We start from the raw sequence: 19,272 nt of genomic DNA on the forward strand, positions 1-19,272 counted from the left end.
GCAACATTGCACTAGTCTATACTGCAGGGTGTTTGACGTCTCTCTGGACAGCACTAATCTTTCTTCAGTTTGTCTGAACAAGCGGTCAGCACAGCCTGAGCCCTCATCACGCCTCTATGGCCCGACACCACAACTCCATGATTATATCTGGCATGCAGAGCTTTCTCTCCACCCCCCTGGCGATTTGGATTCTCCTTCCTTGGAACCAGACTTCATTGGCACTCCTGTGTGTTGTGCACCTGTCGAATGTATGCGTGTGTGCCGTGCTGTGTTATTGAGCAAGTGTGTGTGCACGTGGAGGGGAAGGAAGTGTCTTCTGCATCCTGCAAATTCCTGCTTTAGATGGCTGGTTATCAGATGCTCTAACATACAGGCATCAGCCTTCTTTTTAGTCTAGTGTGCCAAGTTACCACTAATAATAATAATATTATTATTATTATTAGAATCATCACTTTGACCACATTGATTGTGTTGAAGCCAGCGTGACACATAATTAAAAATATTTCTGGAGCTTTGTGGGCTCTCTCTTCTAAAAGGAGTGCCAAAGATGTACGTCTTCTTCATGAACATAGTGGTGTTGTCTCGAACACTGCTGATGCCTTTGCAAAACATTTCTGTTTGCTACATCATGTGAAATATGCTTCAAGTAACCTTCCTTTTCAGTCTGGCACAGTGTATGCTAACAGTCAATGAAAACCTCGTTTCCAAGTATATGAAGTGCCTTAAACTTTCCCTTTCTTGTGGTGTTGATGGCATTTCCTCCACAGAGCTTACCCCTTTGAGACGCTGTCTACACAATTGGGCACAGCAGGACTCTTAAATGCTTCCAACACTATGGCATTAAGTTATATGCACAAAACGCACCATGTGAAATTTTGATACACCCTACATGATGCTCCACTCCTTAGGGTCGATGAAATGAAAGATCTTGGTGTGTACTTCGACAAAATGCTAAGCTTCTCTTCACATAGATAATTACACAAGATGCCCTTCACGCTCTTGGAATTGCATGCCGTATATTGCATGATTTCCACTTACCTGTTGTGTTTCTGAAATTCTGCTGTGTGCCTCCAACTACTAGAGTATGCCTGTGTAGCAGGGGGGTGCAATGAGCAAATCTAATTCTGACCTCATTGAACGCATCCAGAATAAATTGATGTCTATCTTCAAGCACCACTTTTGCCATTCTGGCGACCACAGTTGAGCCTTCTCAAATATACTTCAACTCGCACCTCTAGATTCAAGTCTTAATTAATCGCACCTTTTGTTCCTGTATAAGGTGGTCCATGACATTATACATTCCTTAAAGCTTCTTGATCATATGCATTTGTTTGTGCCGCAACAGTATACCAGGTAGCATTCCACATTCGTAGCCTGGGCTTGTTACAAGATTGTGCTAATAAGACTCGACTCCAAAACATACTTCAGAGTTCATTTCCTGTGTATTGTGTATCTGTAGATGATCACGTAGGATTAACTTCCTTTTACTTTTCCGCATTTCCGTTTTTCCCTATTTGTTTCTCTATCTTCCATTTTTTTGTCTACTACATTCATGTTTTCTCTACATTTTGTCTCACATAGTGCTCGTTAAGTGCACCAGTACAAAGGCTCTCTAGCTGTTCCTGGGCACTACAATAAAAATTTTAATGATTGATTATTATCATAGTATAAAATTGTGCTTTTTAAGTATGTACTAGTGTACTATTTTAGTGCAGTAGCTTTTGTGCAATTAAAAAAAGGGCATGAATTAATAAGAGAGTGAGAAAATGATAGATGAAAGGTAGGGAGGTTAACCAGGACTGAGCCCGGTTGGCTGCCCTACACTGGGGAAAGGGAAAGGGGGACGGAAAGATTAAAAGAAGAGAAAGTCCACTGGGGATATCAGTCGGTCACTTCGTTTGGATCACAGACGCTGACTCAATCCGATATCTTTCAAATATTGCAGCAGCGCTTTTGTGGCCTTTTGTAGCTACGATATGCGAGGCCATGGTCCCAAGATCTTGTTCAAGGTGCACGGCTTTCCATCTAGCTGATTGAGAGCTGTGCAGAGGTCTTGCCTTTCATCTTCAAAAGATGGGCAGTAGCACAGTAGGTGTTCTATGGTTTCCTCGACACCGCAGGCATTGCACTCGGCGCTATCAGCCATTCCAATCAAAAATGCATATGCATTAGTGAATGCGACGCCCAAATGTAAGCGGCACAGCACTGTTTCCTCATTTCGCGGAAGACCTGGTAACAGCCGCAGTTGCATAAAGGGATCGAGGGAATGCAATCGATGTTAAGTGAATTCAGGTGTGTGCCACTTTTCCAATGTCAAAAAAGTGCGCTAGCTTGCCTAAGTGTTGGGCTGCGTCGGTCCGCGATAAAGGTATAGAAACAAGGGTTGCTCCTTCGTGGGCTTTCCTAGCAGCTTCGTCAGCGAGGTCATTGCCGGAGATACCGCAATGACCAGGCAGCCACTGAAACAAGACGTCGTGTCCTTTCTTGATCACGTGATGGTGCATTTCTCGTATCTCCGACACGAGTTGTTCACATGACCCGCGACGAAGAGATGACAGAAGACATTGTAAGGCCGCCTTCGAATCGCAGAATATAGCCCACCGATTAGCCGGTTGGTTATTAATATAATCAACGGCGCCTTGGAGGGCAACAAGCTCCCAACCGGTCGATGTTGTCAAGTGACAAATCTTGTATTGGATGCTTAGTGATCATGATGGTATAACCACTGCGCTGGTGGAGCTGGTCTGAGTGGAAGAACCATCCGTATATATGTGGACTCGATCAAAATAGAAAGTGTGCAAACAATCCAGAGCTGCTTGCTTCAAGGCCAAGGTAGGCAGGACAGTCTTCTTTCTTATCCCTGGAACCGTAAGACGCACTTGAGGTTGCTTTAAAAACCACAAAGCTGAGGTTGAACGTGCTGAGGGTGTGAAGCCCGATGGTAAGGAGGCACGATGGATGCTGACCTTGTTGGAGAAGGACGCCTGTGGTCGTCGTTCTGGCATGAATTAAGAAAGTGCAATAATATGCTATGTGCCTGATCATATGCATTGTGCTATTGATTTCTTCTGAGTTTTAATAATGGCTGGCTACTGTATGCAGTGTTGTGCAATAAAATAATATGCCACAGCAATTATTCCGTGCCTCGCAGAAAAAATTGAATATATCTTTCTCGGTCAAAACATCATAGCAGGCTGAAAACAATAAACTGCAATTTTTCTTTTTGTGGTGACGAAGTGTATAAATTGTGAAAATAACCTGTTTATATATTTCTTATACTATGCAAATGAGCTGCTCCCATACATTCGAATAAGTGCTTCAATAGTACGACTTGGCAAAGGGCAACGAAAGACTCCTATTAAAACCCTCTAATTCTCAAGCTTCTCTTATCTGACGGTATGTCATTTCATTAATGTAAAGAAAGGCAAACTTGATATGTAGAAACCAGTTACAATAGAACATGGTCCTTACACTGTGAAAATGTTTTGTAGCAATACACTCAATGTGAAGGCCTCCGGATGCGGTGTTGATGCATCAAAACAACCTAGAATAATAGAGGTGCTCCATGGGCTAAATTGGCAGAATCAAGAATTGGGGGGAGACAAGATACGAATTACATATATTTTAGCTATTCTAGGTTTTTTTTTTTTTTTTTTTTTTTTGTGAGTGCTACAGGTGTTTAAATTCTGTTGTGCTGATTTTCTCAGAACCCACTTTTTCACGTTTCTCTCATGCACCAACAAGCATAATTATATTGACACGGATGCTTTATCTGTATCCGGTTACCGTATTTCACCGGCTAAAATATCTTAAATGTTATCGCTCGGTGCAGGATGCGCCTGAACGTATCGGAAGTTTCGCGAATGTTATCGATGGTTCTGTCTGTTGTCGACGAACCTTGCTAATCTGATTGCATACGCGACACGAATTGTGTTGTAGTTTCTGGAAGGCGCGCGGGCACCAGCGAATAGGCTGTAACTTTCGACGACTGACGTATGCAAACCGACGCGCTTGACCCGCAGATGAGATTTTCTACGATTGCCGACATTGCTCGCCGCTATCGTTGCGATTGCGCCGGCACTATTTTTTTACCGTCACTACTACGTGGCAATATTTCCAACACAGATTTTTTCAGTTATACATTGCACGCCTAATTCTTACATAGTTGGCTGTGCAATAAGCTACCAAAGAATGAAATGGTACAACAGTTTTTGATATATGGCATCGTCGTGCAGGTGTTTGCAAAGCGATCTTGCAGACAGACGACGCGCGAGCGCTGAAGTCGATATTTTGTACACTATTGTTCCTTCAAAAATAAAAACAAACTGTTGCGGCAGGTGTATATTCATTATTCAAACGTGTTGTTTATATCTAAAAGCACATACAGATCACTAACTTATTGTTTCAAGCTTAGTTTACAGCAGGCTGTTTTAGGCCGGACTTTGACGGATGAAGACGGAATAGTCCAGCAACAGTGCGCCGCAGCCGAGGAGCGAGCTTCGGCGCGCGTCGGAGCTTTTCTCCAGTGGTTGCGCGCCCTTTCCCTCCAGCCGAAGCGAAGCGACGCGTTCGCTTGCCAGCGCGCGCCGAAGCTTTCGGCGCGTGCCAGTGGTTGGGGCATAAGGCACAATGTCGCGAAACTTCAAAGAGGCTAAACAGATGACCACTTCTACAACGTGACACGATTATTATTGTAATAGGCTCGATTGGGCAGACCCAGAGCGCATTCACAGCTGTGCTGTGCAGATGTGATGCTGGCAGTCACCGCCAGTTTCCTGCTTGCAAATAACTGCTCGAAGCATAACCGAGTAGGCTGTCTAGGTCGGTTGCACTGTGGGTGTTACCAGGGGCTATCCATGCCTGCCTCTTTCGTCTCAAGCATTAGGCCGGTTTATCACAGTAAGGAAACTCTGGAGAAATGACAGTTGTAACTGTGGCTATTGCTCAATCTGCCATGCCCTGTCCTGAGTGAGAAGGGCATGCAAGACGCTCAGATTTTCTGTTCGTAATAACCATATCCATATAAAGGGAACATATAAGGAAGCCAAGGAAAGCATAAGAGAAAGTACTTATTTGTCATTTTAATTGACATAATGAAGTTAAAGAAGCCCTGCCCTGACCGGCGTACTTGCAGGGAGCTGTAGAGTAGCGGAACTGGGCACGCGATCTGTCTTATTAAAGGGCCCATCGCCAGGCCCCATAGAAAATTTTGATTATATGCTGCAAGTTCTCGAATTCACGTGTTACCACGAGCGACGTCACACTGCGGACACGACTACGTAGGCGCAGGCACACGAGTACGTCATCCTCTGGTTTGTAGCGCGGCGGCCGCGAGGAGAAGGAAAAGCGGCGTTCGGTTTGAAATTTCATATCTTTCCGCGGTGCGTAGCGACGTAATACTTTGCGGACACGATCGTTATTGCTCAATGTATGCTCTGCGCTTGTCAGCTGAAAATGGCCAGACTTGGTGAAGGGCCCTTTAAGACGAGCGCGAGTGTTTCTGTGGAAGGCGAGATCGCCTGGCGCAAGATGCCTATAAAGTTTTGTGCCGGATACTATCGTGCGTCGAATAGCGACAGAGAAACCGAAGGATCGTTTCCTGTCTGCAAAACATTCTGGTGATGCTGAGTTCTTGAGTTGTCGCCGATATCGGAAAGAAATGCGCTTTGGACTAGCACGAGGTTGACGGGAATCCGCAAGGACTGCGAAATGCTCCTGCGCCGAAGCAAAATTGCCGCAACCATAGAGCGAAGGAAAAAAAGCTTCGCGAAGTTTTCATGAAGCTTTCACGGACTGTTTTTCACGATCTTTGCCGCATACTTCCGGATGCACCGAAAATTACGCCATCGTTTGACATGGCGGCACTTGGCCCGCTTCAGTCCGAAACGCGTCGCCGTTCCTAGCCCGTTCAGGAAGCGAATGGCGTTCTAGACTTTTCGCTACGTTTTACCTCACCTTGGCAGCAAGATTCAGGCGTTATCTCGGCGGTCTTGAGATTGGTTCTCCATATTGAGATAAGGCCTAGCCTATGGTCTCGCAAGCACCTCGCGATGTCCCTTCAGCGAAATGGTGGCGCCATCTGGTGGCGCGGGGCGTGTTTGCAAGCCGGTGAGTTTGCAAGGCGTCTCCTCTTGGAACGAATTTTCGGATGACACCAGTCGGGAGACGTGCGCCATCAAACTCGCCGTAAGAGGTGCATTGTTGTTCCACTTGCTTTTTTCACAAGCGCCCTTTCATGTAATGAGGCACAGAAGTAACTGGAACACCCGTGTATCTCGGCCTTCACTTTGGGAAAAAATATATCCAAAGTGGTGTCATCCTGGAGATTCATTTTAAGTGGATACGCCTTGCAAACTCGCCAGCTACAATTCTTACATTGCAATATGTGTCGCAAAATAATTAGGACGTTAACAGATAATTTTTGGTGATTAGATGAATATGCGTTTCGATTTCGCGTGCTAGTAAAAGCCGGCCTCTTCGAACAATCCAGTTAAGGGACAGTAATTGTGCTGTATGTCACAGGCGACAAGGACAACAGAAAGGCGCATTTGACACAACGTCAAGTGCGCCTTTCTGTTGTTCTTGGTGTACAGCTTGCGCTATAACAAAATAGGAGATGCTGTATCAATAAGCCCATCGACTGCAGTGACGTAGTAACGAGGGGGGGTCATCAGTGGCGTAGCAACAGGGGGGGGGGGGGGGCGCCGTGGGCCCCAGGTGCAAGGGGCCAGTGGGGGAGGGGGGGTGTCATATACGTAGACACCCCTCTTACCGCCGGCTACACCCAGGGGGGGGGGTGAAAGAAGACCTGTGGGCCCCGGGTGCCAGACGACCTAGCTGGGTGTCATATACGTCTGAAGACCCCTCTTTCCGCTGGCTTGACTGGGCCTAAATGGTAAAGGATGCTCCGGTAACCAGCAGCACGAGCTCGTGTACCACTGAGCTATTATTTCCTTCTTTTTTTTTGAAAGATCTTTCCGTCTCCCCTTACCCCTCTGTCAGTGCAGGGCAGCAAACTGGACAATTATGTTCCCGTTAACCTCCCGGCCTTTCTTATCTCTTTTATCTCCCTCTTGTACCAGATGTGCCGCAGAATTGCCGGCTGCAGCTTTATCAACATCCTACGCAATAATTGCTCGAATGTGCGTGCTAAAAAATTTCATTCGCCAAGTGGTCGCTAAACTACTCGCTTTAGTGGAACGTTTCATGTGCGGTGCGCTCATGTCCCACCATGGTTTGTGTGTCATCAGTATGTAGACAGTGTTCCGTTTATAGGTTTTGTATCATGTAAATGAGTTTTGCATCAGTTTCGCGGCGTTGAATAAAAACACTGTCTCCTAGTCAGCTAACCGTCTCTTTGTCATTTTGTTGCTGTTGTCACGGTGGTGTCCCACAGGGCGGGGTATTCAGACCTATTCTCTTTAACCTAACTCTGGTTGGCCCTGATGAAATATTACCCAAGACAATTCACCTATCAATGTACGCTGACGATATTTTGTCCTTGGTCTTCTGCGGTGACTCGTCTTCGAGCGCGCGCAAGAATTCAGCGGGTAGCCACCCTATCTTGTTCGTATCTTCGCAAACAAGGCCTCGGTGTGTCCATAGAAAAACGCGCGTTAATCGCGTTTACGCGCAAACCCATGGCACCGCACCCTGTTTCTCTCAATGGCCAGGGTATCGAATACCAGAATTCTCACCGCTTCTTAGGTGGGATTATTGGCAGGGACCTTTCACGGAGCCCCCACGGCATCTACCTGAAGCGGATACTAATTTCTATTGTACGTATACTGAGGTTCCTGTGAGGAAAAATCCTGGGGCACGTCGGCGCGGTCCACGCTGCAGTTCTACAGAGCACTGTTTCTGGGCATTTGACGTTATAGCTTGCCGGTTTTAGCCTGCACATGTAAAGCAAACGTTCGCACCCTCGAAATTTTGCAAGGCCAGGCTCTACGGACATGTCTTGGACTACCAGGATGCGCCTCCACTCACGCAACAATCGTGATTGCTAGAGACTACTTGGTTCCAACATATATAACGATTGACAACCTTAGAGCACATATTCTACATCTGTGTCGCGTACCCAGTGACTATATTGCTGCTTTGCCAGCACAACGACCTCAGCCACATTTGCCAAACATGTTGCGACACATCAAGGCTACCTTCCGTCGGGCTCTATAGACACCAGCAGCAAGACCACTGTTACCCGTCTGGTGCCTGCGACAGCCACAATTAAGTACGCCTCACGATTCCTGGAATTACGAAGAAGACCAGTAAATCAACAGTGGTTCTACGTCAGCTCACACTGTCGTTACTGAACGAGGCACATGAACAAAGAATGCACATTTACACCGATGGATCTGTCTCAGCCGCTGCAGCTCCACAGGCGACGTTTTCATCCCGGCCTTAATAGCCACATTTACGTTCGAAGTGTCCCATATAACGGCTTCTACGGCAACAGAACTTGCCGCTCTACATGCCGCTGTCAACTACATCACACAAGCCAAACCTCGAAAGAAGGTCGTTTTTTTGTGACTCCAGAGTCTGCAGTCAGCTTTACGACTTAACCTTAACACCCTTGAACTGGTGTTTGAGATCAGAGAGGTTCTCCATCAAGCCCTCATAAACGGACATGACATCATATTCCTATGGTTTCCGGGGCACTGTGGCAGTAGGAAATGACCTTGCTGATGATGCCGTCCGGTCAGTCCATAAAGAAACCCCGACACTTCCTATACCCTAATCAAGGATAGACGCTGCGAGGGTTCGTTTACTTGCTCATACCAACACTGAAACTACACTGAAACTTTGTGGAACGCTCCGATTTTCTCCAACCGCCATCTCCACTGGCTGGATCCTAGATTGAAGCTGCAGATTCCATCGACCTTCTCCTGCCGTGATGCAACTTTACTGTACTGCCTCAGGTTAAGGGTGGCTTTTACGAAAGCCTACTCATTTCTTATTGGAATGACTGACACACCGATTTGTGAATCGCGCATATGTGAAGAGACGATCGAGCACCGTGTTGCGTTTTTGTAATCTCTGCGAGATCGAACGCGACGTTCTTCGGAGGGGGTTAAGCCGATTAGGTAGCAGACCATTTTCAGAGACAGATTATCGGACCATGGCCCCAAGCGTCGCAGGTTTACAAAGCGACGCGCGCGCACTGCTACGTTTTATGAAATCGACTTAAGGTATGGACAACCACACGTATTCACACTGATAATACCTTCTTCCCTCCCTCTCCTTTCTTTTCTTCCCTCAAACTCCTTCTCCTGTGTAGGGTAGCAAACCGGACGTGCGTCGGGTTGACCTTACATATCCTTCCTTTTCCTCCTCCTACCCCCCCGCCTCCTCCTATTGTTGTGTGACTTCATGTAACAAATACACTGTCCTGTTTCAGTTGCACGGAATTTCACAAAAAGGCGAATTTTGTGAAGATATCTCCCGATATTCTATCAGGTTATGTGTCTTTGTGACCACTAGGGACTAGGTATCGTGCAAAATGTGGCAGATAATTGATAAGGATATAGATAACTGCCTAATTAGCAATTATAGAGCAAACATTGCAATTCGGGAACTGGGGACCCAGAGTCATATTACTAAACAAAAACTTATCAAAATAAAATCGTCTTGCGTGCTAGAGACTGCAGTACTTCGGCACTGAGGGCGGCCCAGTATGGCAGCACCGAAAGAAATATGAAATGGTGCACCAGTGATGTCGATCTCTCTATCCTTTCCATTGCGAGTGCAGACCAACAGAAGCGCAAGCTTTCGCTGGCAAGAGCTTGATCGCGGCCTTCTCGTTTTCTTGCATGGCGACGCTAGAAATCGACGCGGAGCGTGCTCTACTCCGTCTTCAATCTTGTGGTGGTACCGCAGCTCGGATGATCGCGTTCGCCAAAAGCAGCAAATAAAGAAAAGCTTTATGGATCAGAACGAAGAGAACCAGTAATTTCCATAGCATTGGCGCCCGCGCAGCAAGGAAGCAGGTGGCATTTTCTGATAGGATGATGAGATCAGCGTCACTGACACATTGCTTAATTTTAGTGGGGTTTCAGGGCTGGTGACAGCCACAATACTGCAAGCCGTAGTATACCTACGACGATTTTTGTGACGTTGTCGTTGGGCAACATATGACTGACGGGCTTCAATTTTGCAAATGCAATTTTGCCTCTAAAGTTGCTAATTAAAACGTTATCTGTATTGGCTGCCAAGCCTTACGGTCTGACAGCAGATGTGCAAATACACTTATCAAAATTTATCAGTGCAGCACCCTGTGTTATTTGATGCAGAAAATAAAAAAAGCGTGTACACCTCCTACTATACCTGCCTGTATAGCTGCTACTATACGGAGCTCGGCCTGCTCCTTATAGAATTTGCCAAGGCATCAAATACATCAATGATGACTGCATTTCCATTGCCAAATATGCTGCAAACGATTTCTTGAGCGCTACGCACTATCAAGACATGTAAAATATGTATATTTTTCACACAAGAATATATTCGTATCTCCCCAAAAATTGTGCCAGAAGTAACTGATATGAATGGTTCCACTTTGTTTGTCCATTTAAAAGAAAATATCACACGAACGTAAGAACTATACCCGTTCGAAACCGGCAAAGAAGTGCATGCCGCTTATATGAAAAAGGTGAAGGCCATGAAATGAACAAGTTGAGGACAAACACTTTCGTTAATCTTTGTAATTCAAGAACCTTCTTTACATTTTAGTACATATGCAACGGCCAGGGAAAATCTCAATCACGCTGTCCTTCGTTCCAATGTACCTGTCCGAGCAGCTGCCAACGGTCATGTATCGTGAGTAATTGCACCAAAATTATAGTCGCATCAGAGAGCACATATGAAAAGCAGTTCTGCATAGCACACATTAGAAATGCAAAGATACAATGGAATGTACAAATGCGAAGATACAGCTTGATAAAGGGCAAAAAAGTGCCACTGGAAACAAAGTTAACTGCATGTATGCACAAAAGCTCCCAACAAGGTATTTAAATATACGTATAAGTCTGGAATTAATCTACGTATCTAAACAAATTTCACTGTATATAATGCATCAAACAAGGCAAATAAACATGTTGCGCAATCACAGATTCACAGGTCACAAAATCCTAAAGCCCGCCCCATCCCCCTGTTCCTCTACTCTCCCCGATGCATCGCGCGCGACGGAAGTCGGCGCGCTTCCTCCCCGCTTTTTTCCCTTGCGCACACAAGACTGATCCACTATCGTCGGCTCACCCATCCCCCCTCCCCCCTACGCTGTCACTAGCACGTACAGCATGCAGCGCGCGGTGACGATGTTAACGCCCTTGAAGTTTGATGAATAAGCGCGAAAACATTCACTGCCATACGGGAGCCTTGTTCACAATAAAACCCATAAGAGAAATGCAACGTACTTAAGTACATTTCAGTACGTGACGTAGGATGAGGAAACGGGTGGAGAACAGGGGCATTGAGAAGAGGTCACACATTCATTCACTCACAGACAGGCCTCAATGTGGCCGCACATGGTTGGGGTGGGAAGTAGAAGTAAGGGGACGAAACGCTATACCTGTCTTCCGAGTCGCCGCAACGGCGCTGTGCCAGGTAAAGGGAGGTAGGTATAGGGCAAGAGTGGAGGTGGGAGAATGTCGCCTTTGGTAGTGCTTGCGCCTGGCTGTCTAATGCCACTGAGGAACGCGCCCCGCAAACGGGAAAGCGAGAGAAATGGCTAAGAACCGTACAGCCACGCGACGCGGAGGAGCGGAGAGCCGTGGATCACGCGCGAGGTGGCAAGGAGCGCCCGCCGCCGGCACCGCGGCAGTGCCGCGACAGTGGGAGAAAGGACGGCGAGGGTTGATGGATGGTAGCGGAGACAAGTCAGTGGGGGAATATGGCATAGGCTCTAGGAATAGCAGAGGAGAATTATTAGTAGAGTTTGCAGAACAGAATAATATGCGGATAATGAACACCTTTTTCCGCAAGCGGGTTAGTCGAAAGTGGACGTGGAGGAGCCCGAATGGTGAGACTAGAAATGAAATCGACTTCATACTTAGCGCGAACCCTGGCATCATACAAGATGTAGACGTGCTCGGCAAGGTACGCTGCAGTGACCATAGAATGGTAAGAACTCGAATTAGCCTAGACTTGAGGAGGGAACGGAAGAAACTGGTACACAAGAAGCCAATCAATGAGTTAGCGGTAAGAGGGAAACTAGAGGAATTCCGGATCAAGCTACAGAACAGGTACTCGGCTTTAACTCAGGAAGAGGACCTTAGTGTTGCAGCAATGCACGACAATCTCATGGGCATCATTAAGGAGTGCGCAATAGAAGTCGGTGGTAACGCCGTTATACAGGAAACCAGTAAGCTATCGCAGGAGACGAAAGATCTGATTAAGAAACGCCAATGTATGAAAGCCTCTAACCCTACAGCTAGAATAGAACTGGCAGAACTTTCTAAGTCAATCAACAAGCGTAAGACAGCGGACATCAGGAACTATAATATGGATAGAATTGAACAGGCTCTCAGGAACGGAGGAAGCCTAAAAACAGTGAAGAAGAAACTAGGAATAGGCAAGAATCAGACGTGTGCGTTAAGAGACAAAGCCGGCAATATCGTTACCAATATGGATGAGATAGTTCAAGTGGCTGAGGAGTTCTATAGAGATTTATACAGTACCAGTGGTACCCACGACGATAGTGGAAGAGAGAATAGCAACAACCTTATCAGCAACAGCTAAGATAAAACACAGCGCTGAATGTAAAAGTTTACTTATTTTGCTGCTTTTCCCTTCCGCGTCTGGGCAAACGCGAAACCGTCGCACGTGAAGCCGAATCGATTCAGCGTCTGTTCCGAGCAACCAAAAGCTCTGTCAAGTGCTGGCGCACTACTTGGCGCAGTAACACATGTGCAGCAGCCACGTGCCCGTAGCTTTCCCTTCATCGACACAGAAAGTCGTCCGTGAGCATGAGCCGCATAACGTAAAACTATTCCAATACGTTTTTATTCCAATCTGCTGACGTCAAATTTGCGTAACCGCCGACGCAAGCATCGCGCGGTGACCCGCAGGGATGTCTGAACAAACCAATCAAATGCTCTCCTCGTTCATAGGAGGTCACCTTTGTTTGCTTGAAAAACGAATAACATTGCCTGCACTGAGCGGCTTGGCTTATCTAATTGGCTCATAAGAGGCGAGGAGCACGCTGAAGTGGAGAGGAATTCGATGGGACCGAACCAGTGCACTGAAAATAGATAACTGGACGAAGAGGGTTGTGCCGGCGTCAGCGATTGGTCAGCTTTCTCTTACTTGCGGTGACTCGTCGACAATAGCAGCGGCATGCAACGGAAGCTTAAGAATGATGCTAAAACGGATCCTCAGCAAAGAAGAGTTGGCAGAATGAGGTCGTAAACGGGCTGAAAGTTCTCGAAAACGTCACCGGCCACGCAAAAAGTTTTATTACACGCAAATAAACCCATGCTGTCCGGCAGGGGCGAGTAGCCAGTGCCGGAGCGATCGGCGGCAGCCATCTTTTATTCATTTCGGAACGGGGCAGCCTGCGGCTATTCAGAAGAAAATTCAGTTTTGTTCGGCATATTAATGCATCCTTTACGCGTACGCGTCACTTTGACGCGGTAAGATTTCGCGGTTTTGTGACGTCGCGTGATAGGCAGGTGAAGTGGGTGCTGTCCGAAATCTTTTCACCAATAGCCGAGAGCTAATGGCGTCCTCTGCGGAGAGACAGTTACTGCACTGCACTTAATCCCATATTTTCAACTCTACTTCTTTAGAATCTCTTTATGGCAAAAAGGCGTCGAATCAGAAATAACTATTTTTGTTTTGTTCGGTCAAATTATGCACAATCAGTGTGTACGCATCATATCAGATGGGGAGCTATCGCGGTTTTCGTGACGTCGCGTGACAGACAGGTGAAGTGGGGGTGGTCCAGAAAGTTTTTGATCAATCTCGGTGGGCTGATTGCAGAATTGGAATAGAAAAGTTTGGAATAGTTTTACGTTATAGCGCCCCATAGTTCAGACATGTCTTTTGAAGACGCGTCTGTGAGTACAGATTAAATTGTATGACAGTGCTGCAAACGATCGGCTTGCGACAGGTTCATGCTAACGTATTTCAGTCGGATCAACCAGTTGATCGACCATTAGTTCTTTTTTTTTTCTTCTTAAGGCGCAGGTACACCACGGCACTATGAGCTTTGAAACGCGGAGCGCGTCTCACTGGCGTCTACAGCTCGTGACAAACCGCGGTAATGTTATTCTGCAAATATTATTTAAAATATCGAACGTATCCATAGCGACACTTGTTGCGACGACGAGCGCTAGCTCAAAAGGGTATACGAGTCATATGTGAGGCGTCCTAATTGAAAACAGAAGCGTGTTTTTGTAATTTGTGCCGGACGTGCCTGATGCCCGTGGTCTAACGTTAACGCCCAGTGCATGAGCGCTTCACACGTATGACTTTTATTTAGTGTTATTTTTTCCACCAGGCATGAGCCATATTCATTTAAAGTCTCCAACTGTAGTTCAAACAGTGCGATAACTGGCGCGACCTCAATTCGCACGAACTTCCGGACCATTAGTCGGATTCTGAGTGCCGCGCTGTCAAGTGTAATGCAAGATGTGTCCTGTGCTCCGTGTAACGAAGATGCGTGTTTCATAATTATTAGAGAGTTTTGGAATAGCGCTTGTCGCCTTAGTACGGTAGGGGCAAGTCACCTTGCGGGACGTTTCGGTGCGCGTCCCTTCAAGGCTTTTTTTTTTTTTACCGTACGGGAACGCAGATATACACTGAAACAGAGTGTCGTCTGGTGCGCGTGCCAAGCGTACCCAAACCAAGATAATCTATTTGCCCCTGTTGTTATGCAGACGCGTCTTGGTATACGCCTACTCGTGCTGCAATCGGAGAACGATCTCAGAAATTCAACGCGCTATGCGCTCGAAACTAGCGTTTCATGTGAGTTTAGAGAAAGCGAACGCTCATTTTAATAATTATTGGCGATCAATGCGAGTGAGAGCGTAGCCATCATGCGAATTCACGCGGAAGCGGGAGCCATGGGTGCCGCCACGTTCGACAACGCTATTTCTTAGCGTCTGTAAACGAACGTTAAACTCGCCAAATAACGTACGTTATCACAACGCACGCAAACCACCGAAACTCGACAACGTTTGGAGCATGCGCAGTGAGGACGACGATATTTCTTTGTGTACGTAATCCGTATACGTTTGGTTGCAAACGCTATTCTAAAACTGTCTGTTGTGCTGTTCTGCAGTGCGTCCTTTTTCAATCTTCAGATATTCGCGCAGTATACGGAGCTCATGCAAGTGCCGTATCTTGTTTCATTTCGGATATTTTTAGAAAAATAGTGACGGCTCAAGAAATAAGAAAAATGGTTTCTTAATAATGGCTAGAATAGAGCCTTTTAATAGAAGTTTATTTGAAACTGATTCAGCGACAGTTAGATAAGGATGCCGCGTTTATCCTGTACCGGTACATTTGAAGAGAGAGAGATCCAAGTCAAAGCTTGCGTTTGATATGCAGAGGGCCAGTAACACTCCAGAAGAAGTGAAATCGAGGAACTCGATTTTTGTTGTTAATCTTGACAATATAAAGGTCGCATACAGTAGAACCTCAGTCGTAGGGTCTGAAAAAAAAAATAAAAGTAAGCGCGATGAAAACGTACTAACAGGGGAAACGTATGATCCGAAATAAAAAATTGACCAACTTAACTGCAGTTTATTTCTACGTGATGCGATGAGATGCGCGAATCGTTGCGGGACGAGGCACGAGATGCCGACGCGCGCCGAGCTGATTGGGTTTCGGCAGCCCGAGACCCGTTTTCTTGTTTTCGCTATGATAGCTGTGAATGCGGCGGGCGACGACCCGGGAGGAGATTTGCTGGTACCGGAATAAGAAGCTGAGTGCGCGCCGGCGTTTTCACGTTCGACGGGTGGGCGAGTATTGCGGGGAAGCTGATGCGGCGGCGGCTACTGCTCTCGATCGCGCGCACCTCGTGCCTTTTCTTGCTTACATGGGTTGTAGCGGCCGGAAAACTTGTCATACGATGACAGCTTGGTTTCTGTGCATGCGGGCTCTGATAACGAGGCGACCAAGAGATGCTTGCTTAATGGTGCGGCATCCAAAACAACAATATGCTACAGTAAATATTGGTTCATACAGAAATGTTGCAGTAGATACATCGCTTAGAGTGTACGATGTGGCTGCAATGACCACAAATTTCAATCAACCGCCTACTTGTATAGCTGCGACAGCAGTAGTTTTGTAATATAAAAGATCGCATGCTCGGGGTGTGTTTCGCAAAAAGAAATTAACCCTGTTCGATGTAATGTCTAAACTGGACACCTTAATCGCGTTTCATAAGGGAACACAAAAAGAGCGTGGCCTGAAATCAGTGACTCCGTTTTTCTCCTGTCCTGACAAAAAAAAAAAATGTAATATACGGCTTACCTAGTCGAAAGTTGAAACCGTTTAGGAAATAACACTTACGCTAAACTGGACAAGGGTCAGCGTTCTTGCAGGCGTTGTTTAATATTTTTTCTGTTGGTGAAATGACAGCAGCCCATGAGGTCATCCTCATTTGTCGTACGTGACAATGATAATGGCCTCCGTCATGTTTATGAAACCTGACATGGACGAACAATCAGTGAACGTGAAGGGTTAGAAGGAGGGTTGCCTACGTCCTGAACATAATAGAGCGTTGCATAAAAGATACCGCATTCGTTCGGGCTGTGGTCAGGACAGCGAATTCGAGCAATTCACTTAATATGTATAAAAAGAAAGAACAATAGGAAGAGTCGTGCTCTATTCAATTACATGATAACTGTTCTACCTCACTGTCCTCATTGTGAAGCCGAAGCGAGCCGTATACATACGTATTGCATCCAGCGTTGGCTTCAGAACAGCTCGAAAATGCAACGAACATCCACCGTACTAGCACTGGTCGGGCTCTGCACCGCGACGGTTGCGGTGGCCAAGCTGGGCGCTCCAGGGGGACCACGGAAGCTGCACTACGACGTGCCGGACAGTTTCGAGGTACAGTATTCTGCACGTGGGTCGGCGAAGATCGCGAGGCGCCCAAAACGATTTTCCATCAAGGAGCCCAAACAGTGACTTCATCAGCGCCGCACTTTCGACGCGAAGTAATGAGCGAACACTGTGCTTGGTTTTCCCCGCTAATAATCAATATTTCTCGGTCTTGAAAACGGAGATTTGTGTATTCAAAGAACGATGTAAGCGTTTCAGTGCGGTTTGTGTCACTTTCATGCGGTGTAAAATACGCTTCCAGCAGGAGAACAGCACCTGTCCCTGGCGATGTATCTTACGGACGAAAGTTACAGCTACCCGCTGGCATGTTCAGTCAGCCACAAGAGTTTACGAACCACGGGATCTCAGTAAGCGTTTAATTTTCGAGCAGCCTGTAACATTAGTCAGCAAAACCGAACATCGCAATGTTGTTCGCGTATAGGCTGTAAATGCGAATACTGGGCTGCGTTGTGAGGCTGCACCAATATTCAGCTTTTTTTCTCAGATCTCGTGTACCGTAAAATTGTCCGGTTGACTGTACGTAATGATGCATTACGAGAGCAGGCACGCGATTCGTTGTCATTAAAGCCTGCACGTCGCAGTACAATCGCATAGCGTTATTACAAATAGAAGACTTCGGAAGGCTAAATCGTAGAGTAATGTATAGTGTACACCCAGCTACGGGCAGGACCGTTTATTTGTAAAGATAACTCGAAGTTAGGACATCGTGTTTCCATCGTATAGGCAATGCCTCAATATAGCCAGGCTCACGCAGACACCCTCAGGGCTCATTCACACCGGCGAGGGTCGCGCGACCATGTTGGTCGCAGAGCAACCCATTCACAAATGTCGCTTTATTCAAAAAAGTGACTTATTTGGGTCAATATCGCTCGAGTCTAGATTCTTCAGTCGCGTATGCAGTCGCAAACCTACTAGTGGCCTAGGAGCAGGACGGCTGTACGCGACGACGCTTATTTTTCTTGAAGATGAATGCGTAATTAGCCGTGGACGGCGTCAATAACGAGACAACATGTTGTGGGGACGGGCAGTTCACGCTCGCCGGTGTGAACGTCGATTGCCGTCAGTCGGTCCTTGGTCGTCAGTCGTGGCCCATCGCGCGGCCTCTGCGAATCGCCGATGTAAATGCGCCACGTGCTCGAGGTCCTCCAGGTAATTTCTTGCCCCGTTATGCATGCACCCCATATGCGTAGGACAGGCGTACAAGGACAGTAACGCGAGAGCTCCTGGTCTCCTGTAGCGCTAAGTTACACCTATATGGCATAGTTAGTTAAATAGAAAACAAAAGAATCGATACGTAGATAGCACGGTTCTGGAGCTGCTTGGTGCCATTGCGCTGTAACGCTCTGCGGCTGTGGTTGAGTGGCTTTGGAGTTGTGGTGCTAAGCATGTTGTTGCGACTCCCGGCCGCGGCGGCCGCATCTCGATTCCACGTGGCGTTCATTGTTTTTCTGGTCTCTAACATTGCTGTAATAAAAAAGAATGCAATTCGGGTGATTGACTGACAGTGATAGCAAAGTTTAGTGGTGCGCTTGAACGCTACGCACAACGTTCTAAACACACGTGGGCACACAGTAATTTCTGGCTCCCTCAAAACACTTAAACATGCCACGCAGGGCCTGTATAATGAAATCGCACAGGCACCACTGCGCAGTCCATAATGAGCGGCGCTGGTGAAACTACTTCAGCAGGTTGTGGGCAGTAATATTCTTTCGCCCTTTTCAATAGTTCGGGAAGACTTAAGACCAGAAGATAAAATGCGTGCGGTGACATGTTAAACGTTTATTGCTTTTGTTTGCGCGCTTCAGTTTGTTAAATATTCCGAGGAATACCTTAATGAAGAACGTACGCCCTAGTCTGAGCAACTCTGTCGGTTTAATAGTACCTAATATACTTTGCATGTACTACACAGACAAACATGTAGCATACACGTACATAACTATGTGCTGCACTAATATGAATTACTAATTCGCCGTGAGCGGACAAATAATTGCCATCGCTTTAGGACAGTCGATCCCCTCAAATACCCCTGTATTTTATTTTTCGCTCATTGCGTGGAGAGGCATCGAACTTATGCGAATCAACAAGAACCGTTTCGAACCCGTCTGAACCGTTATTTTGACGCTCCGGAAATGATCCGGAACTGAACCCTTTCCAGCGAATAGAAACGAAGACCCGAACGAAAAAAAAAAAAAAAAGCCT

At 46.6% G+C, this 19,272-nt stretch overlaps 1 protein-coding gene across 1 annotated transcript in view; it reads left to right on the top strand.

Annotated features, from left to right (window-relative positions):
• Positions 1 to 16,484: 16,484 nt before the first annotated feature.
• LOC142591193 (uncharacterized) overlaps positions 16,485 to 19,272 on the top strand; it is a 40,994-nt gene continuing 38,206 nt past the window's right edge. Inside the window, exon 1 of the mRNA XM_075703558.1 lies at positions 16,485 to 17,061. Within this exon, the coding sequence (XP_075559673.1) occupies positions 16,843 to 17,061 (219 nt within the window). The 5' untranslated portion in view covers positions 16,485 to 16,842. The remainder of the gene's footprint in view (positions 17,062 to 19,272) is intronic.

The sequence above is a fragment of the Dermacentor variabilis genome, chromosome 8 (genome assembly GCF_050947875.1).
Source record: "Dermacentor variabilis isolate Ectoservices chromosome 8, ASM5094787v1, whole genome shotgun sequence".
NCBI classification, from domain to species: domain Eukaryota; kingdom Metazoa; phylum Arthropoda; class Arachnida; order Ixodida; family Ixodidae; genus Dermacentor; species Dermacentor variabilis.